This window comes from Limulus polyphemus, unplaced genomic scaffold (genome assembly GCF_000517525.1).
Source record: "Limulus polyphemus unplaced genomic scaffold, Limulus_polyphemus-2.1.2 Scaffold4133, whole genome shotgun sequence".
NCBI classification, from domain to species: domain Eukaryota; kingdom Metazoa; phylum Arthropoda; class Merostomata; order Xiphosura; family Limulidae; genus Limulus; species Limulus polyphemus.
In genome coordinates this window covers 76316-90766 of record NW_013669743.1, presented here as the reverse complement: position 1 = coordinate 90766, position 14451 = coordinate 76316, and the positions used below count along the sequence as shown (strand labels likewise).

General features: G+C 30.4%; 1 protein-coding gene across 1 annotated transcript; it reads left to right on the top strand.

Annotated features, from left to right (window-relative positions):
• The first annotated feature begins 560 nt into the window (after nucleotides 1–560).
• Nucleotides 561–14270, top strand: LOC106470643 (dymeclin-like). The gene is made up of 8 exons (XM_013931209.2): nucleotides 561–694; nucleotides 1583–1698; nucleotides 3297–3488; nucleotides 4581–4759; nucleotides 5120–5245; nucleotides 8409–8522; nucleotides 9842–9936; nucleotides 14105–14270. Exons 1-8 carry the CDS (start codon nucleotides 633–635, stop codon nucleotides 14268–14270), a joined length of 1050 nt encoding a protein of 349 aa, XP_013786663.2. The 5' UTR covers nucleotides 561–632.
• Nucleotides 14271–14451: the final 181 nt, after the last annotated feature.

Genomic DNA, 14451 nt, shown 5'->3' with positions numbered 1-14451 from the left:
AAATAACATGTAGCAACTAGTCTAATGATTGAATCATTTGACACTGTTATTAATAGGTGAAATAAAACTGTCAACTTATGACTTTTAAAGATGAGACAACTGTATTTAAACAAGTTGCACAATTGCCTTGGATTATTGCACTAATAAATTTACAATAAAAATTGAGGAGAAGATTTGGTGTGAGGGGTCAAGGTATGTGTAGCAGTCTCCAAACCCAAGGCTTATCTTTTTAAGATCTTCCCATGGCTTATTCACATGTCTCATAAATATCAAATATCTACAACTATATCTTCCATTATGAGAAAAAAACCATCACAAGTTGGTTCTTAAATAATTTTTTTTGTCATGATTGTTTTTACAAACGCATGGAGCATTATAATGTACAAACAATCAAGTATGTTCAATGAATGTAGGGAATTAAATAATGCTATAAAATTTATAAAAGTAAATTACAGGAAATGATTCTCTAGATATAGGTTACTGATTTTGAACTGTTTATAAAATAATTTTAATTTTTTATCATACAAAATCACGTTTATTGCAACATTTTTCTTTGTTCCAATTATAGGGATTTTACATATGCTATACATGTAGAAGCTGTCAATACACTTCTTGTGATTCTGTCAGCTCAGATGTTTTCTGCCAGACCTGCTTCAAAGTCTCTTATTTACAGGTTAATAATGCAAGGAAAGTGGTAAGTCAAGTTTATATTAGATATTTCAGTATTTTAAATCTTTTAGAAGAGAAATGTTGATATGCGAGAGGTTGAAGATCATAGATACTATGAACTGTTTTACATACTACTACTGTAGAATCTTAAATACTCAAAAAATATTTGTTATTGGCAATGCTGAAGATCATAGATACTATGAACTGTTTTACATACTACTACTGTAGAATCTTAAATACTCAAAAATATTTGTTATTGGCAATGTTTTTTTAAAAAGCATCATCTAGTTGTTATTTATCTTCATTAATTCTTTGAATTATCAGTGAATAATAGGTGTATCAGTATCAATAAGTGGCCTAGTGATTGGCATGCAGAGCTACATATCAAAAGGCTTAAAGGCTCATGCTACAATGACAGTCAATTCCATTATTCAGTTCAACGATGAAAAAAATTTTTTCACAGCAGGTACTGCTGATTAGCTACCTTCCAATCTGGTCAGTAGTTCAAAATTAGCTATACCTGTAGTTTAGGGGTCTCTAATATGGCCATTTAGTCCATAAGGTGCTGTTTTGGTTAAAGATGCAAATACCTCAATCTTAAAAGAATTAAAGACTAGAAAGTGCTTCACTACTTTATGATGGTGTTTGTTTTAGCATATGTACTATATGTTTTCATATGTTTCTTGTTTTCTTTTTTTCTTCTTTTTTTTTTGCTCATTGTGAATCAGATGGCTTTATTAGATGAATTGTTTTTCTGTTTATTTTTAAGACGACATTTTCATAATTAATTAAATGTAATTTTATGTACATTTATACTCTAAGGTAATTGATTCCTTTTTCTAGAGGTTGTTTGATAAAAGTAATATTTTTTTCTGGTTAATTTTCCTGTCTGAAATATTTTACATCATTTCAGCTCAATTCATGCCTTTCTGTTAGTGAAAGCGCTTCTACAAAATTTTGTAAAGCAAGAGGTTCCACCTTATAGGATCCATGGAGATTCTCATGGAAGTATAATCATAGGCCTAGCATGTAAGTACTTAACAATAGATTACAGATACCTGAAGAAACAGTATTGTTTTATTAACATAACTAAAACTGACCACACTAAATATTTTCAATATTTTTCAATTTTACCTACATGTGCTTAAGTGTTTTAGTAGGATGGTAATGAAAGTAATATTTAAAACTTCTAGATGTTCTATTTAATCTTTTTAGCTTCATAAACAAAATAACATAAATAGACTATTAGTAGAAGTTTTTTTCTTCTATTCATACTCTGAAATAAATGAAGAATTTAACTCACATCACCACCTGTGGAATTTCTAGTCAAAGACAAAATTGAATGTTGTTTCTTCAGTTGACAAAAATATGTAAAAACTCTTTCTTATCAAAAAGTAGAGCACTGTAAGAGCTTTGTCATTGTACTGATCACATTGAAATTAATCAATCATAAGTATGAATAAAAAATTCCACCATAGAAGCCTTTGTACTACACCACTTATTTTACTGGCATTTGTTTCCCCATTTTCTGTAAATCATTTTAATGTTTTAAAAATCTATATATAAATTCTTCTCAGTATGTTGCATTAAGTACTTAAATTAAAAATGTTCATTTTTTTAGATTTCCCCTGTGACTCAACAGTAAGTCTGATGGTTTATAACACTAAGAACCAGGTTTTGATACCTGTCGTGGGCACAGCACAGATAGCCCATTGTGTAACTTTGCACTTAACAACAAACAAACAAACCTTCTTTTAAATTTTAAATACTGTTATTCAGAGTTATCTTAAACAGAAAATATCTAAGATTATCTGGAAATACAATTTAGATTTTGTGTGAATTTGAACAATTATTGTTAATATAAACTTGTAAAGGTTATTAATAACAAAAAAATTGTTAAAGCTATTTTGTACTTCCATAAACAAAAACTTTGAAAATACTGATGTCATTCACAGTGTTACAAAGAATGAGCCAGCTTTAAAAGGGTTTGTTAAAAAAAAGTTTAGTTTTATACTTAAATATCAAAATAATGAGTCCTATCTTTAAGCTAAAAACATTATTAAGAAAGAAAATGAACACACTTATAATTAATGTAGAATTTTAAGTGAGTAAGGCCTAATATAGCTTCTATTATTATATAAAATTATTTTAGCAAAGAAACTAATCAGTATGATTTTTGACACTTAGTAAACACAAATGAAAAGCATTTAACCCATTAAGTTGTACTTTTTCAATTGTCTTTTAAGTTAAGCAATTATTATCTAGAATGTTAAGAGACAAGAACTTCAGAAAAACCATCCTTATACTTGGTGTTATTATGTATAATAAAAGTAATACAAACAGAAAATTAATGCAGTGAAGAATGACATTTCATTTTTATATTGTTAGCTCAATCCTACTTGATAGTTTTAAATATTCCTGAAAGAGTAACATACATAATATACATTTTCATTGGGAGTTGGTTCTTCCAAACTTAAGAGAATTATCTCTGCTTCAATAAGTTCATCAGTTATACAAAAACTTCATAACTTTTACTTCACATGTATCACTTTACATAGTTTTCACTTGATTTTCCTATTTAGAAAGTAAGTATTCTCAATTAGAAATATTCTATTTTTCTCTTATAGCGGGATTATGGAATGTCTTAACTCTTGGATATGGGAGAAGTGGCAGTCAGAAAGATCAGAGCTCTGAACACAGAGCTGTCCTTGCCAGTCAAAGTCTGCTGTTACTGCTTGTATTGGTTAATCATTGTACATCTGAAAAGGACCTTCCAAACCCATATAGACAGGCAATGTTCTCATTTTCCAATTCTCAAGGTCAGTAGCAACGTATGCAGGGCTGTCAAGAGCTTTTGTGTGTCCTGGGGTAGGATTAGTATGTGAGTGTCCTCTTCTCCCAGTCAGTTTCTCCCTGCTTTCTCCAGCGTCCCCTTTGAGACATTGGTCCACAGGGAAATTTGTTCCATCCTCCTCTACCTCTTGGTGGGCCTAAAGATATAATGGAAGCATCTAGACCAGTGAAGAAACTTTAATGCAAATATTAAAACTACTTTAATGTTTAGTGACATAATTTTTTTTATTTATTTAATATTTAGTTAACTATTATGCTTTACGAAAATGGGTATTTCATTGAACTGTATATTTCTTTCGCATCCACTTCCAGTTTTTTAGAGAAGTGGCTTACCGATCAATTTTATTTTTATTTTCATGAGTAATTGTTCACATTTTAATAGTCTTTCTCAAAAATGAACTCGTAGTATATTTTTTTATAGTATTGACTAACTTCTTTTAAAAACATAAAGTTGACAGCATATTGAAACTCTAGGTAATTCGTACATAGAATGGCACATTACTCTCTGTACATGTGACAACTTTTAATTGACAAGTGGTAAAAATACATGTTTGTGAATAGTGTGTCAACAGTAATTTCTCTGAATATGTTTTTGGTGTTTATAAACAGATCTTAAAAGAATTGCTAGTTATGCTATATTTCTTTTCAGTTTATTCATTTGATAATACGTGGTTTTGAGCATTTCAAATAACTCAAGTAGCTTATTATTTTTGAAACTTAGTAAACAGAAGTAAAAACATTTAACCTATCATGTAGTACTTTTTCAATAGTTTTTAAGTTAAAGAATTGTTATCAAGAATGTTAAGAGACAAGAAAATATACCTGGTGTTATTATGTATAAGAAAAGTGACACAAGCAGAAAATTAATGCTTGAAGAATGAAATATTCCTATATGGCTAGCTCAATCCTGCTTGATAGTTTTAAATATTCGTGAAAGATTAACAGGTGTAATAGTGAGTTCTAAAATGACAAAAAATATTAGAAAAAATTCTTACTTTGTTTGTTTGATGTTAAATCAGGGGCTCACAATTGTTTAACAAGATTTTTTTCATCTTCAGAAACAAGTAGTTTTTCAGCAGATGAAGCACCTGCCTTTAAAGTTGACTGCTCCAAGTTGTTTTCAACATTGTGTTCCACCGTTCATGATGACCATACCACATTACTATTGTACCTGCTTCTCCATCGTAACCCAAACTTCAGAACATATGTCTTGTCACGTACAGATGTGGACACATTGGTAACTAATGTTTCTCGTTAATGTCATAAACTAGAAGAAGGAAGTGATAATTCGGTTTTACAAGCATAACTTTCAGGCAGAGTTATTTATACTTTTAGTGACTTCTTTTTGAAAATGTAATTTAATCATTTCCTGCAATATTTCTGCAAATTTATGACTTAAAGTATATGAACACAAGTTTTAGGAATTGTTTTCAGCAAGACATAGACATTACACATATAAGGCAAACCACTTGCCCAAAAAAACAAAAGTTGTTAAGTCATAAAATAATGTGAATGTTGATTGACAGTTAGAATAAAAAAAAATACTTTGATATTGCAATTTTACTCCATGTACAGTTCTGTTGTGTGATTATAATAGGTTATGCCAATCCTCAAAATCCTGTACCAGGCCCCAGAGAGAAGTTCCCATCATATATACATGGCTCTGATCATCTTGCTGATTCTGAGTGAAGATGATTTATTTAATGAAGCTGTTCATGATATAGTAAGAAAACTGATCCTTCACTATTATTCATTCATAAAATGCTATAGGTTATTTTAAATGTGATATGCATACATTTCCAGATTATGGCACAAGAGTATGAAAACTAAAACTAATCATAAGATGATAATTTATATCATGGGTATATAAATACAACACCATGATCAGCCCTTGTTTATACATCTGTAACCAGTTGGTTATATATACAGTTGAACCTCTAGTTGTGTGGGGAATACATTCCTGAAAGACAATGTGTAAGTTGAAACCATGTAACTCGAGGCATTAAGGATAGGGACTAAGATTTAATAACCTTATTTCATAATAAAAGAATATTTAAAAAAAATAATGAAAATTAATAACCTTATTAAGACCTTTACTCTCAAATTACAAATTGATAAATCCTTTTATACCTACAAGTTACAGAACAAGTTCATCTGATGGAGAGTCATCTGGCTGCACTAGGTTATCTGGCTTCTCCTTCTGAGAGATGCTGGTAGGCTCTGAAGAGGCAGGCTGAGGCTTGAAGAAGGAAGTAATCCTCTGCTACTTTGCATTCCTGTCCAGTTCCTTCTGGACTTCTTGTAACATGAAAAAGAGTAGATCTAAGCCTCTCTTAAAGTTGAGACTCCTTTCCATGATGGGGTCAAGATCCACGATCTCGTCACTCAAGTTTTGAGCCTTACACAGGAACTCTTGCATGGCTTTAGCAGTGATGACTGGATTAGCAGGCTCTGTCTCTTCCTCACTGTTGCTGCTGGATGCAGCAAGCTGCTTAAGTTCCTTGTTTGTTAGTTCCTGTTGGTGGTAATCGATCAGCTCGACCATCTCTCAAACTTTGATGTCTTCAAATTTCTCTCATCCCAGCTATTTACCCAGCCTCACAATGTCAGTAACTTCATTGTCGGTGATGGGGAAGCCTCTGAAGTCATTGATGATCCCAGGCCAGAGTTTGTGCCAACAGGCATTAAAATTTGAAGGTTTGACCTCCCGGATTATGCAGTCTAAAATGTTATATTGCTTCCAAAACTGCATCATATTCTCCACTATCCCTTTGTCAATTATGTCCAGTAAATGTTTGTAGATCCTCCTAATGTAATAAGACTTGAAAATCTTAATAACGCCCACAGGTTGTAAAATTGACGTCATGTTGGGAGGCAAAAACATAAAAGAAATGTTGGGATCAACAAAGGACAATGACTCCGATGTGTGACTTGGCACATTGTTCAACACTAGAACAACCCTAAATGAGAGGTTCTTTCTCGTAAAGAATTCCTTCACTTTCGGTACAAACAAGTTCTGCAGCCAGCCCTCGGAAACAACATGACACGTGTGACCGAGGCTTTCTTATTGGATCACCACACTACTGACAAACATTTTTTGTTTTTATCCTTTATTGCACATGGATATTCAGCTCAGTACACTGAAAGAGGTTTGCATTTGAATTCCCCTGAGGCATTTGCACAAAACAAAAGGGTTAATCTATCTTTACATGCCTTGAAACCACTGACCACACTTTGTTCTTTGGTTAAATAAGTTCTGTTGCCCATTTTTCTTGTAAAAAAAAAAAGTCCTGTTTCATCACAGTTAAAACGTTTGGTAGGTTTGTAGCCTTTATCTTTAATAAATTCTAAAAACTTCTGTTTAAAATTGTTAACACCGTCCACATTGGTAAATCCTGCTTCACCTTTTAATTTCACTTTTCGCAGATAATAATGCTAAACATATCTGTTCAGCCAACCCCTGCTTGCAGTGAATGGCTTGGCATCACTACTTTTTACTTCATAAAGACACAAAGCTTTAGCCCTAATTATCAAGCTGTTGACAACTGATCCTTTTGTACTGGTAATTTCATTGATCCAAAGATTAAGGAGTTTCTCAACCTTATCTAAATGAGAAACTCTTGTCACCAACTGCACTCTCTAACTCACAGGAGTTGTTGTTTTCACACATTCTCTAATTTTTTACTTTTTAATGGTACACACAGTCAATCAGTTTAAACTGTATTTGTGAACAATTGACACAGCACTATTGCCTTCTCTTAACTTTTCAAGGATTTCTGTTTTCTGGGCCAGTGTAATAGACTTACTTGCTCTTTTGGACACAACATCACAAGCTTTCTTCAATGCCATTTTCACAAGTCTTCAGGAGTTAAATTAACCAAAAACAATGGAAAATATGCGAGGAGATGAGAGATGATGCTAATGCTATGGAAGCTGAAAGCTAACTGACTGGCTGTCTGAGAGGCAGATTTCAAATCAGGCTAGAAACTACCATTAAAAGATAAAATAATACTTCTAATTAGACATGTGATAATATAATATCTTAATACAATATAATAATAATAATCCAGGGAAGTAATTATGGGAAGAAGGCAAAGTAAATGCATCTAAAGAAAAGAAGGGGAGAAAAATTAAGGGAAGGGTCAATTGGGTTTAGTAATTATCTAAAAGTAAATCTTTCATTTAAACTACAAGAGGACTTAGTGTTAAGTTGGAAGATAAGATGGTGTTCAAGGCTTTCTCATTTTAATTTGTTGAGTGTCACATTGTCATGACTGAGATTAACAGGTCAAAATTTATTTATTTTTCGTTTTTTCTAGCCTAATTCTATATTAACATAATTTACATTGCCTGAGGAAGAGTAACTGCTTGAAATGTTGATTTAATAAACTATTCTTTATTTTCATTTCTCTTATCATGTCTTGTAGAATAACACTCATTCAAGACTCCAAGTCAACAACTTCTGTACCACATACATTTTAAGCAGAGTGTTGCGTGAGTTGTAACATTGGTCAAGTTATATAAATTGTGTATATGTGAATCAATGTAACTCAGGGATCTCCTGTATTACTCAGTGAGCTAAATTCTATTATCATTGCAAAAAAGGTATATAGGTATTTTAAAGAAAAGTAGCTTGTGTATTTTCTTTTTTTTTTTGTAAATATATGACTATTATTGGATCCTTATCATGACACATAAGAACCTCAAAATTTTCATATGGTTATAGCTCATGCACATTTAAGAGGTAACAGTTATCATTTGAGGTCAGGTTTTACATGTGAACAAGCATCTTAATACTAGAGAAAGTTGTTTAGGTTTACACAAAGAGAATGTTAAATTCTATCAATAAATTGTTTATCAAACTAGAGGTTTCTTTCTCTCTACAGGTTATTAAGAATATCTCCTGGTATACAGAGCGATCAATATCAGAGATTTCTCTAGGTGGTCTGTTAGTTCTTGTTGTGATAAGAACAATTCAGTTTAACATAACTAGGATGAGGGTTAGTATTTCATTTCACGATTTTTATATATCTTATGTGCATGTTTATACATGTAGAGAAGTGTGTAAATAATTTGTAAATTATAGTAAACTAGTTGAATGCCTATCGTATGAAGCTAAATGCTGATTAATTTTTCCTCTGAAAATGAAATCTAAATAAATGTTTTTTAAAAATTATTTATATTAAAGTAACAATGTATGTATAAAGAATGTTTATCCCTTTTCTAAGGTGAAAAACATAAAAAATAATGTATTGTAGCACTAGTGTTTATTATGTAATTTGATATCTCTGCTTTAATCTGTAATTGCATTAGTATTTTTCTGAATATTCAAAGATCTTGTAAATATAATACAAAATATACAAAAAAGAAATAACATAAAATCCTGACTCAACTGTCTAGTGCTGTAACTACTGTGACACCCAGTCTTACTAATTGAATTGTTAACAAATAATTCAAATTATTTTTAGATACACAATGAAAAGTTATAAGAAACGTTTTAATATTTCATTTCTTATTTGAAAATGGAAAACTTTTGAATGGGAATAACCTTTTTCCACAGTGGTAGGAAATTTCAAGCTTGCATGTGGTTTAATATCATACTTTTCATGGCTAACAATATAACCTAGCTTAAGTGTAGCCCAAGTGATATGTTTGGGAGACATTTGTTAAATTGTACCTCATCCCTATGCATTTCATAATAACTATGCACCTGTAGTTCAGGAGAGTAATTACTAGAGGATTGAGTCTAGTTACTTATTTTTACACATTTTTTACTCTGATACAAATATTTTATTTTTATCATGAATTAGAATTGGGGATTTTTTGTATTTTATGCAGACAAAGATTTTTTGAGTTTCACAAATTTGAATTTTTTTGTCTCTTCATTGTTGAGTCAAATTTAAAAATGTTCTCTTAAATCACTGTATATATAATATACAAAAGTCATATGAGAAAAGATTACCAGAACTCCATTCTATTACAGATTACCACTTAACTGAGCCTTTCATTTGTAATCTTTGATAAACTGTGTTTTGAGAACATTTATTTGTGTATGCATGCTACAAATTGTTGTTGGGTCACTGTCTGACACTATTAAAGTAATTCACTTAGTATCAGAAATTGTTGAATTAATTGACTTGTCAGCATCTAACACTTAAATTACTTATGAGTCATATTAATTATATTTCTTAAATGTATGTGCATGTGTGTGTTCAGTAAGAAGGCCTTTAGAACAAAGTTTGGTACACCAATATGCTTGTAATTTGCATTGTATATAACTCGTTTTTGTATAATTATTTTTATGTGTGAAACATTTCAGGACAAATACCTTCACACAAACTGTTTGGCAGCTCTAGCCAACATGTCAAGCCACTTTAAAGCTCTTCACCCCTATGTGTCTCAGCGGTTTGTGAGGTACATATACTTTTCATGTTTTATGAATAGGAATTTTTCTAAAACACAGATTTCATATGTGACATCTGAACAGAATTAAAGAGTTATTTTTTTCAAAGAATGTACATGTAAACCATAGAACACTAGTATGTGTACTTCTCTGTTTGGGTTACTTAGACTGTTTTCAAATAAAAAACTGTATATGTTATAAAATCTGCAAGAAAATATTACAAAAACGATTCTACATGTATATTTCATATGACTTAAATAATTCAAGATATTAAACCCTAATCTCTAAGTTTAATAACTTACTCATGTGTTGCATGAAACAATGTAATGTGTAGGACAACTTGTTTAGAAGGTTATTCAAAATTACTAGAGATTTCATGACTTGTTCCTTCTTTAAGTTACTGATGTAAAATTTTTATTTTCCTTGGCTTTTAGATTCTAAACTTTCATCACCTTCTCAATTCCAATAGCACTGTGTGTGTGTGTATTTACATAAGGGCGGATTAAAGGTCAGGCAGGCCTGGTGCTAAATTTTTCTACTGGATGTATTATGATTACTACTAAAGTAAAAAACTAAACCTCATAACAAGCCTTCTTTTTTTTTTTAGCCTGGGTCTGGGCTACAGCCACAATAGTTTTCACCTTAACCTGCCCCTAATGTATGCACACATAAACACACACATTGGAGGGAGGGTAGATGTTATTAAGAATGGGCTGTATGTGGCCTGGTGGTTAGCATGTTGGGCTGTAGTATCTTAGAGTCTGTAGTTCACATTACAGCTGGATGATTGATTCGATTAATCAATTATGTATGAATATTGAATACATTGATTAGTGTTATGTCAGATAATCAACTAATGAAAATTATTATTTCTGATTTATTACTATTTCAATTATTTCAACTATCCAAGTAATCAAATAATTGCCATTATGATTTTGCATTATTATATTTGATTAATTTAAGGTTATTCAGCTTAACCTGATGGATATGGGTGGGTCAAAATGTGCATGTTGTGTGTGTTTTAGATATTTATTCAAAGGTTAATAGGGCTACTTTACTATTAATGTATGTTAAAAACTTGTTATCAAAACATATTTTATAATTCAGGTTTTTATATTATGTAAGTTTCAAGTTTTTAATTTTAAAAAGAAATATTTGTGCAAATTCTCAGTTTGCACCTTCCTTAGTCACATGATGTGGTGGTGCTGTGTCTTCTCATATAGATCTTTCCCCTTCCCTTATAAGAGCTTCAGATTGTTCAACCACTTAGAAACATATGCTATTGATGTTTAAAAACCAGAATATTGAATTTCATCATCTTGCTTTACTCTATTCTCTATGACATTGTTATTGGATAGTTTGTAACCAGTAGAAAGAGCAAATTACATAATTCAGATTATTGTCTGTTTTGTTGTGGTGGTAAAAGGTATAAGAGCTTGATGTGTTTAAACTAAAGACATTGTTCTCAGCAGTAATGAATTTTTTTAAACTTGTTTATAGGTTATTTAGAAAGCCAGTTAAATCAAAGTAGTTTGGAACATTCTTTTCTAGTGTTTGATGTATTTTTTGTGTTCTGTAATGCATATTTTGAAGTTATATGGATTACCTTTTGCACACATTACACAGTGAAAACAAAAAATAAAGCTTAGTAAACCATGTATACAAATGCAAAAGGCTTCAAGGGTAAAGTAAATGCTAAATTTCTTGGTTTTTATATGTATTTTTTAACAAAAGTAACTAAAACATAACATTTAATAAAGGCTTTGTTGATTCACAGACAAATCTTTAGTAAAAATACTTTATTAAAAAATCAGATGTTTTGTGTACAACATACTTGTAATATTTACCAAAATCTTGCCAAATATTTTTAAGATACACTTATTACATTCAGAGTTACAAAATGTATAGTTTCATGGTTACAAGGTTATTCAAAATGACCATATCCATATACATAATCCTAATAGATTAGTGTCATGACTCACAAAAATAATCAAAATGAGAGTTTTCAATTATTTCTAACTCTCCAAGTGATCACAATATCAGTTGTTAGTACTTGCATTGACGCAATGATATGCATGTATTCTGCTTATACACAACTTATACATATTACAGTGTGGCCTAGTGGTCATTGGTTAAATAACTAACCAGAATGATTCCCATTGTTTGTGTTTACTCTATATGTCTAAATAATAATGTAGCTTTAACTTTATATTGTTTATTTATTACAAGATAATTGGTGCTACTTAGGCTAAAACAAATTTTGTGAAAAAAATGTATAGCAAATTAATACTTATTCATTATTTGCTTGAAAAAATGCTGATTACTGAAAAAACTTATTTTTGAACTAATAACAGTAACTATATGTAACATGTCTAGTAATTTCTGACAAACACAGTTAAAACTTGTTCTTTTAACTGTGTTTGTCAGAAATTACTAGACACGAACTAATAACAGTAACAATATGTAACATGGTTACTTATGGTAAGGTTGATTTAATAAAAAAAATTACTTCAAGTTAATATTCATTATTTTTTATTCACAAAAAAAAATTGATTCCTGTATAACTTGCTCATTTAAGTGTGTTTGTCAGGAATTTATAGACATGTACTAATAAAAGTTTAAAAAAAATAAGTTAATAACTTGATGAAACTCCTGATTAATCATGACTAGCTCTAGCTAGATAGCAAGCACTAAAAAAAGGAAAAACTGCCTATAAAAGTAAGCTTTAAGTGGTTTAATCATTTTAATGTGTTATTTCTACATGACAGTTGTCAATGACTTCTTGCTTGAAAGCTTAAAATGTTTTTTATACATATATAAAGTTGTTAATTAATTTTTACATTTTTCACACTGATGATGGAATTCAAAAACATTTGTTATTAAAGATTTTTTCATATTACTATAATTTTAATGTTTCGTATAAAATTTCGATTTCCACCTTTATGAATTGTTTTAATCTCTCCAAAAAGGTCATCTAGTATCATCAGAAGCTTTCTTTTCAAACAGTAGATGTTGTTTTGTCTTTCTAAGATTGGCATGAATCTGTTTTCATTGAATTATATATTATTTTTCGGCCACTGTGACAAAAATCTATACTAGTTTTATCACATGACATTCTAAGGATGATTATTTTTAACAAAGAATTAGTTTATTTATTTTTAGTGGAGTAGTCTGGTGAAAATTTGCAGGGAAAAACCCCACAGAACGTTATTAATCACATTTTCAGCTTGTTGCGGGTTTCATGCTTTATTGGATATATGATATATTTTCACATACAACAGTTTAGGATTAAAAAAGTAACCTGATTGTTGAGCCTGAAGATGTCTCTCAAATTAAAGAAAGGATAGTTTAAAATGTCTTTAAAACTAAAACATGCTGGAAATAGGAAAATTAGTCTTTTGTGAAAATATTCTATTAGTTGAAGTAATCAGTTAATGATCCTGATTATTAGTCAGTTAACTAGTTCCACTAATTTCCTTGCTCTAGTTCACATCCTGTTATTGAAAAAAAATTGCTCTCTATACTTTGGACCATGGGTGCATTATAAGAGAAATGGTCAAATCCCAATATCTGATTGTTAGCTTTATTCCATATAGTCTATCAGTTCAAAGCAATCAATCAATCATCCATTAAAGATCTTATCATCATCTATATTGACCTTCTCAGTAATTAAACTGTTTGACTTTTGAAGCAGTGGTTTACATCATTAGAAGGGGAATTCAATGTTAGAGTTTATGAAACCCATCAGACTTGTAATACAAATTTGATGACGAGGAACCTACTTTGAGACTAATAATGGTTGGAAAACGGCTTGAATGGGTAATGAAGAAAAACTTTAATATAGGTTTAACATAACAGCAAATGTACAATGTTTCGACAAGGTTGTACATTTGCTGTTATGCTAAACCTACATTAAAGTTTTTCTTCATTACCCATTCAAGCCATCTCCAACCATTATTAGACTTGTAATACATGTTTTTTTTTTTAGGATCTCTTAAAATATTCTAAGAGTCCGCATACATATGTTATTTATTTTCTAATAATGATAATGAACATTGTCACCTTTTTCTATGAAAATTACTTTGAAGTATTTAGTTAGATATTTTAGACTATAATATCTTTACTGATGTTTTGGATTTTAAGAACATGTTCATGATAATTTGTTGTTTCATTTTACAGCTTATTTGAACATTTAGCCAAACGACTTACAAGGGTTGTAGATCAATTGAAGAACAGAAGAACTAGTGGGGGAACAGACAGTGAGGATGATTTTTCTACTGATTTGGTGAGTCCTTATGTTGATTTGTCTGAAATATATATTTTCCCTCACTTCACAATGTACTAAAACAATATTGCTTATTACAATGTGCTAAAACTATTGTATATTACAGTGTGTAAAATAATATTGTGTACTTGTTATTTTATTTTTTATTTTTTTTGCACTGTTTATTAAACATGACTAATTTTTTACCTTAACAGTTTCGTGTGAGAAGATATTACTAATTTACATGTACTCTCATCAAGTC

What these genes read in the sequence shown, in the direction of transcription:
- LOC106470643 (XM_013931209.2), top strand. Translation starts at nt 633, where the DNA reads ATGTTTTCTGCCAGACCTGCTTCAAAGTCTCTTATTTACAGGTTAATA. An exon ending in CTCATTTTCCAATTCTCAAG is followed by an intron (nt 3,489 to 4,580) that starts GTCAGTAGCAAC and finishes TTTCATCTTCAG; the next exon opens with AAACAAGTAGTTTTTCAGCA. An exon ending in ATGAAGCTGTTCATGATATA is followed by an intron (nt 5,246 to 8,408) that starts GTAAGAAAACTG and finishes TTCTCTCTACAG; the next exon opens with GTTATTAAGAATATCTCCTG.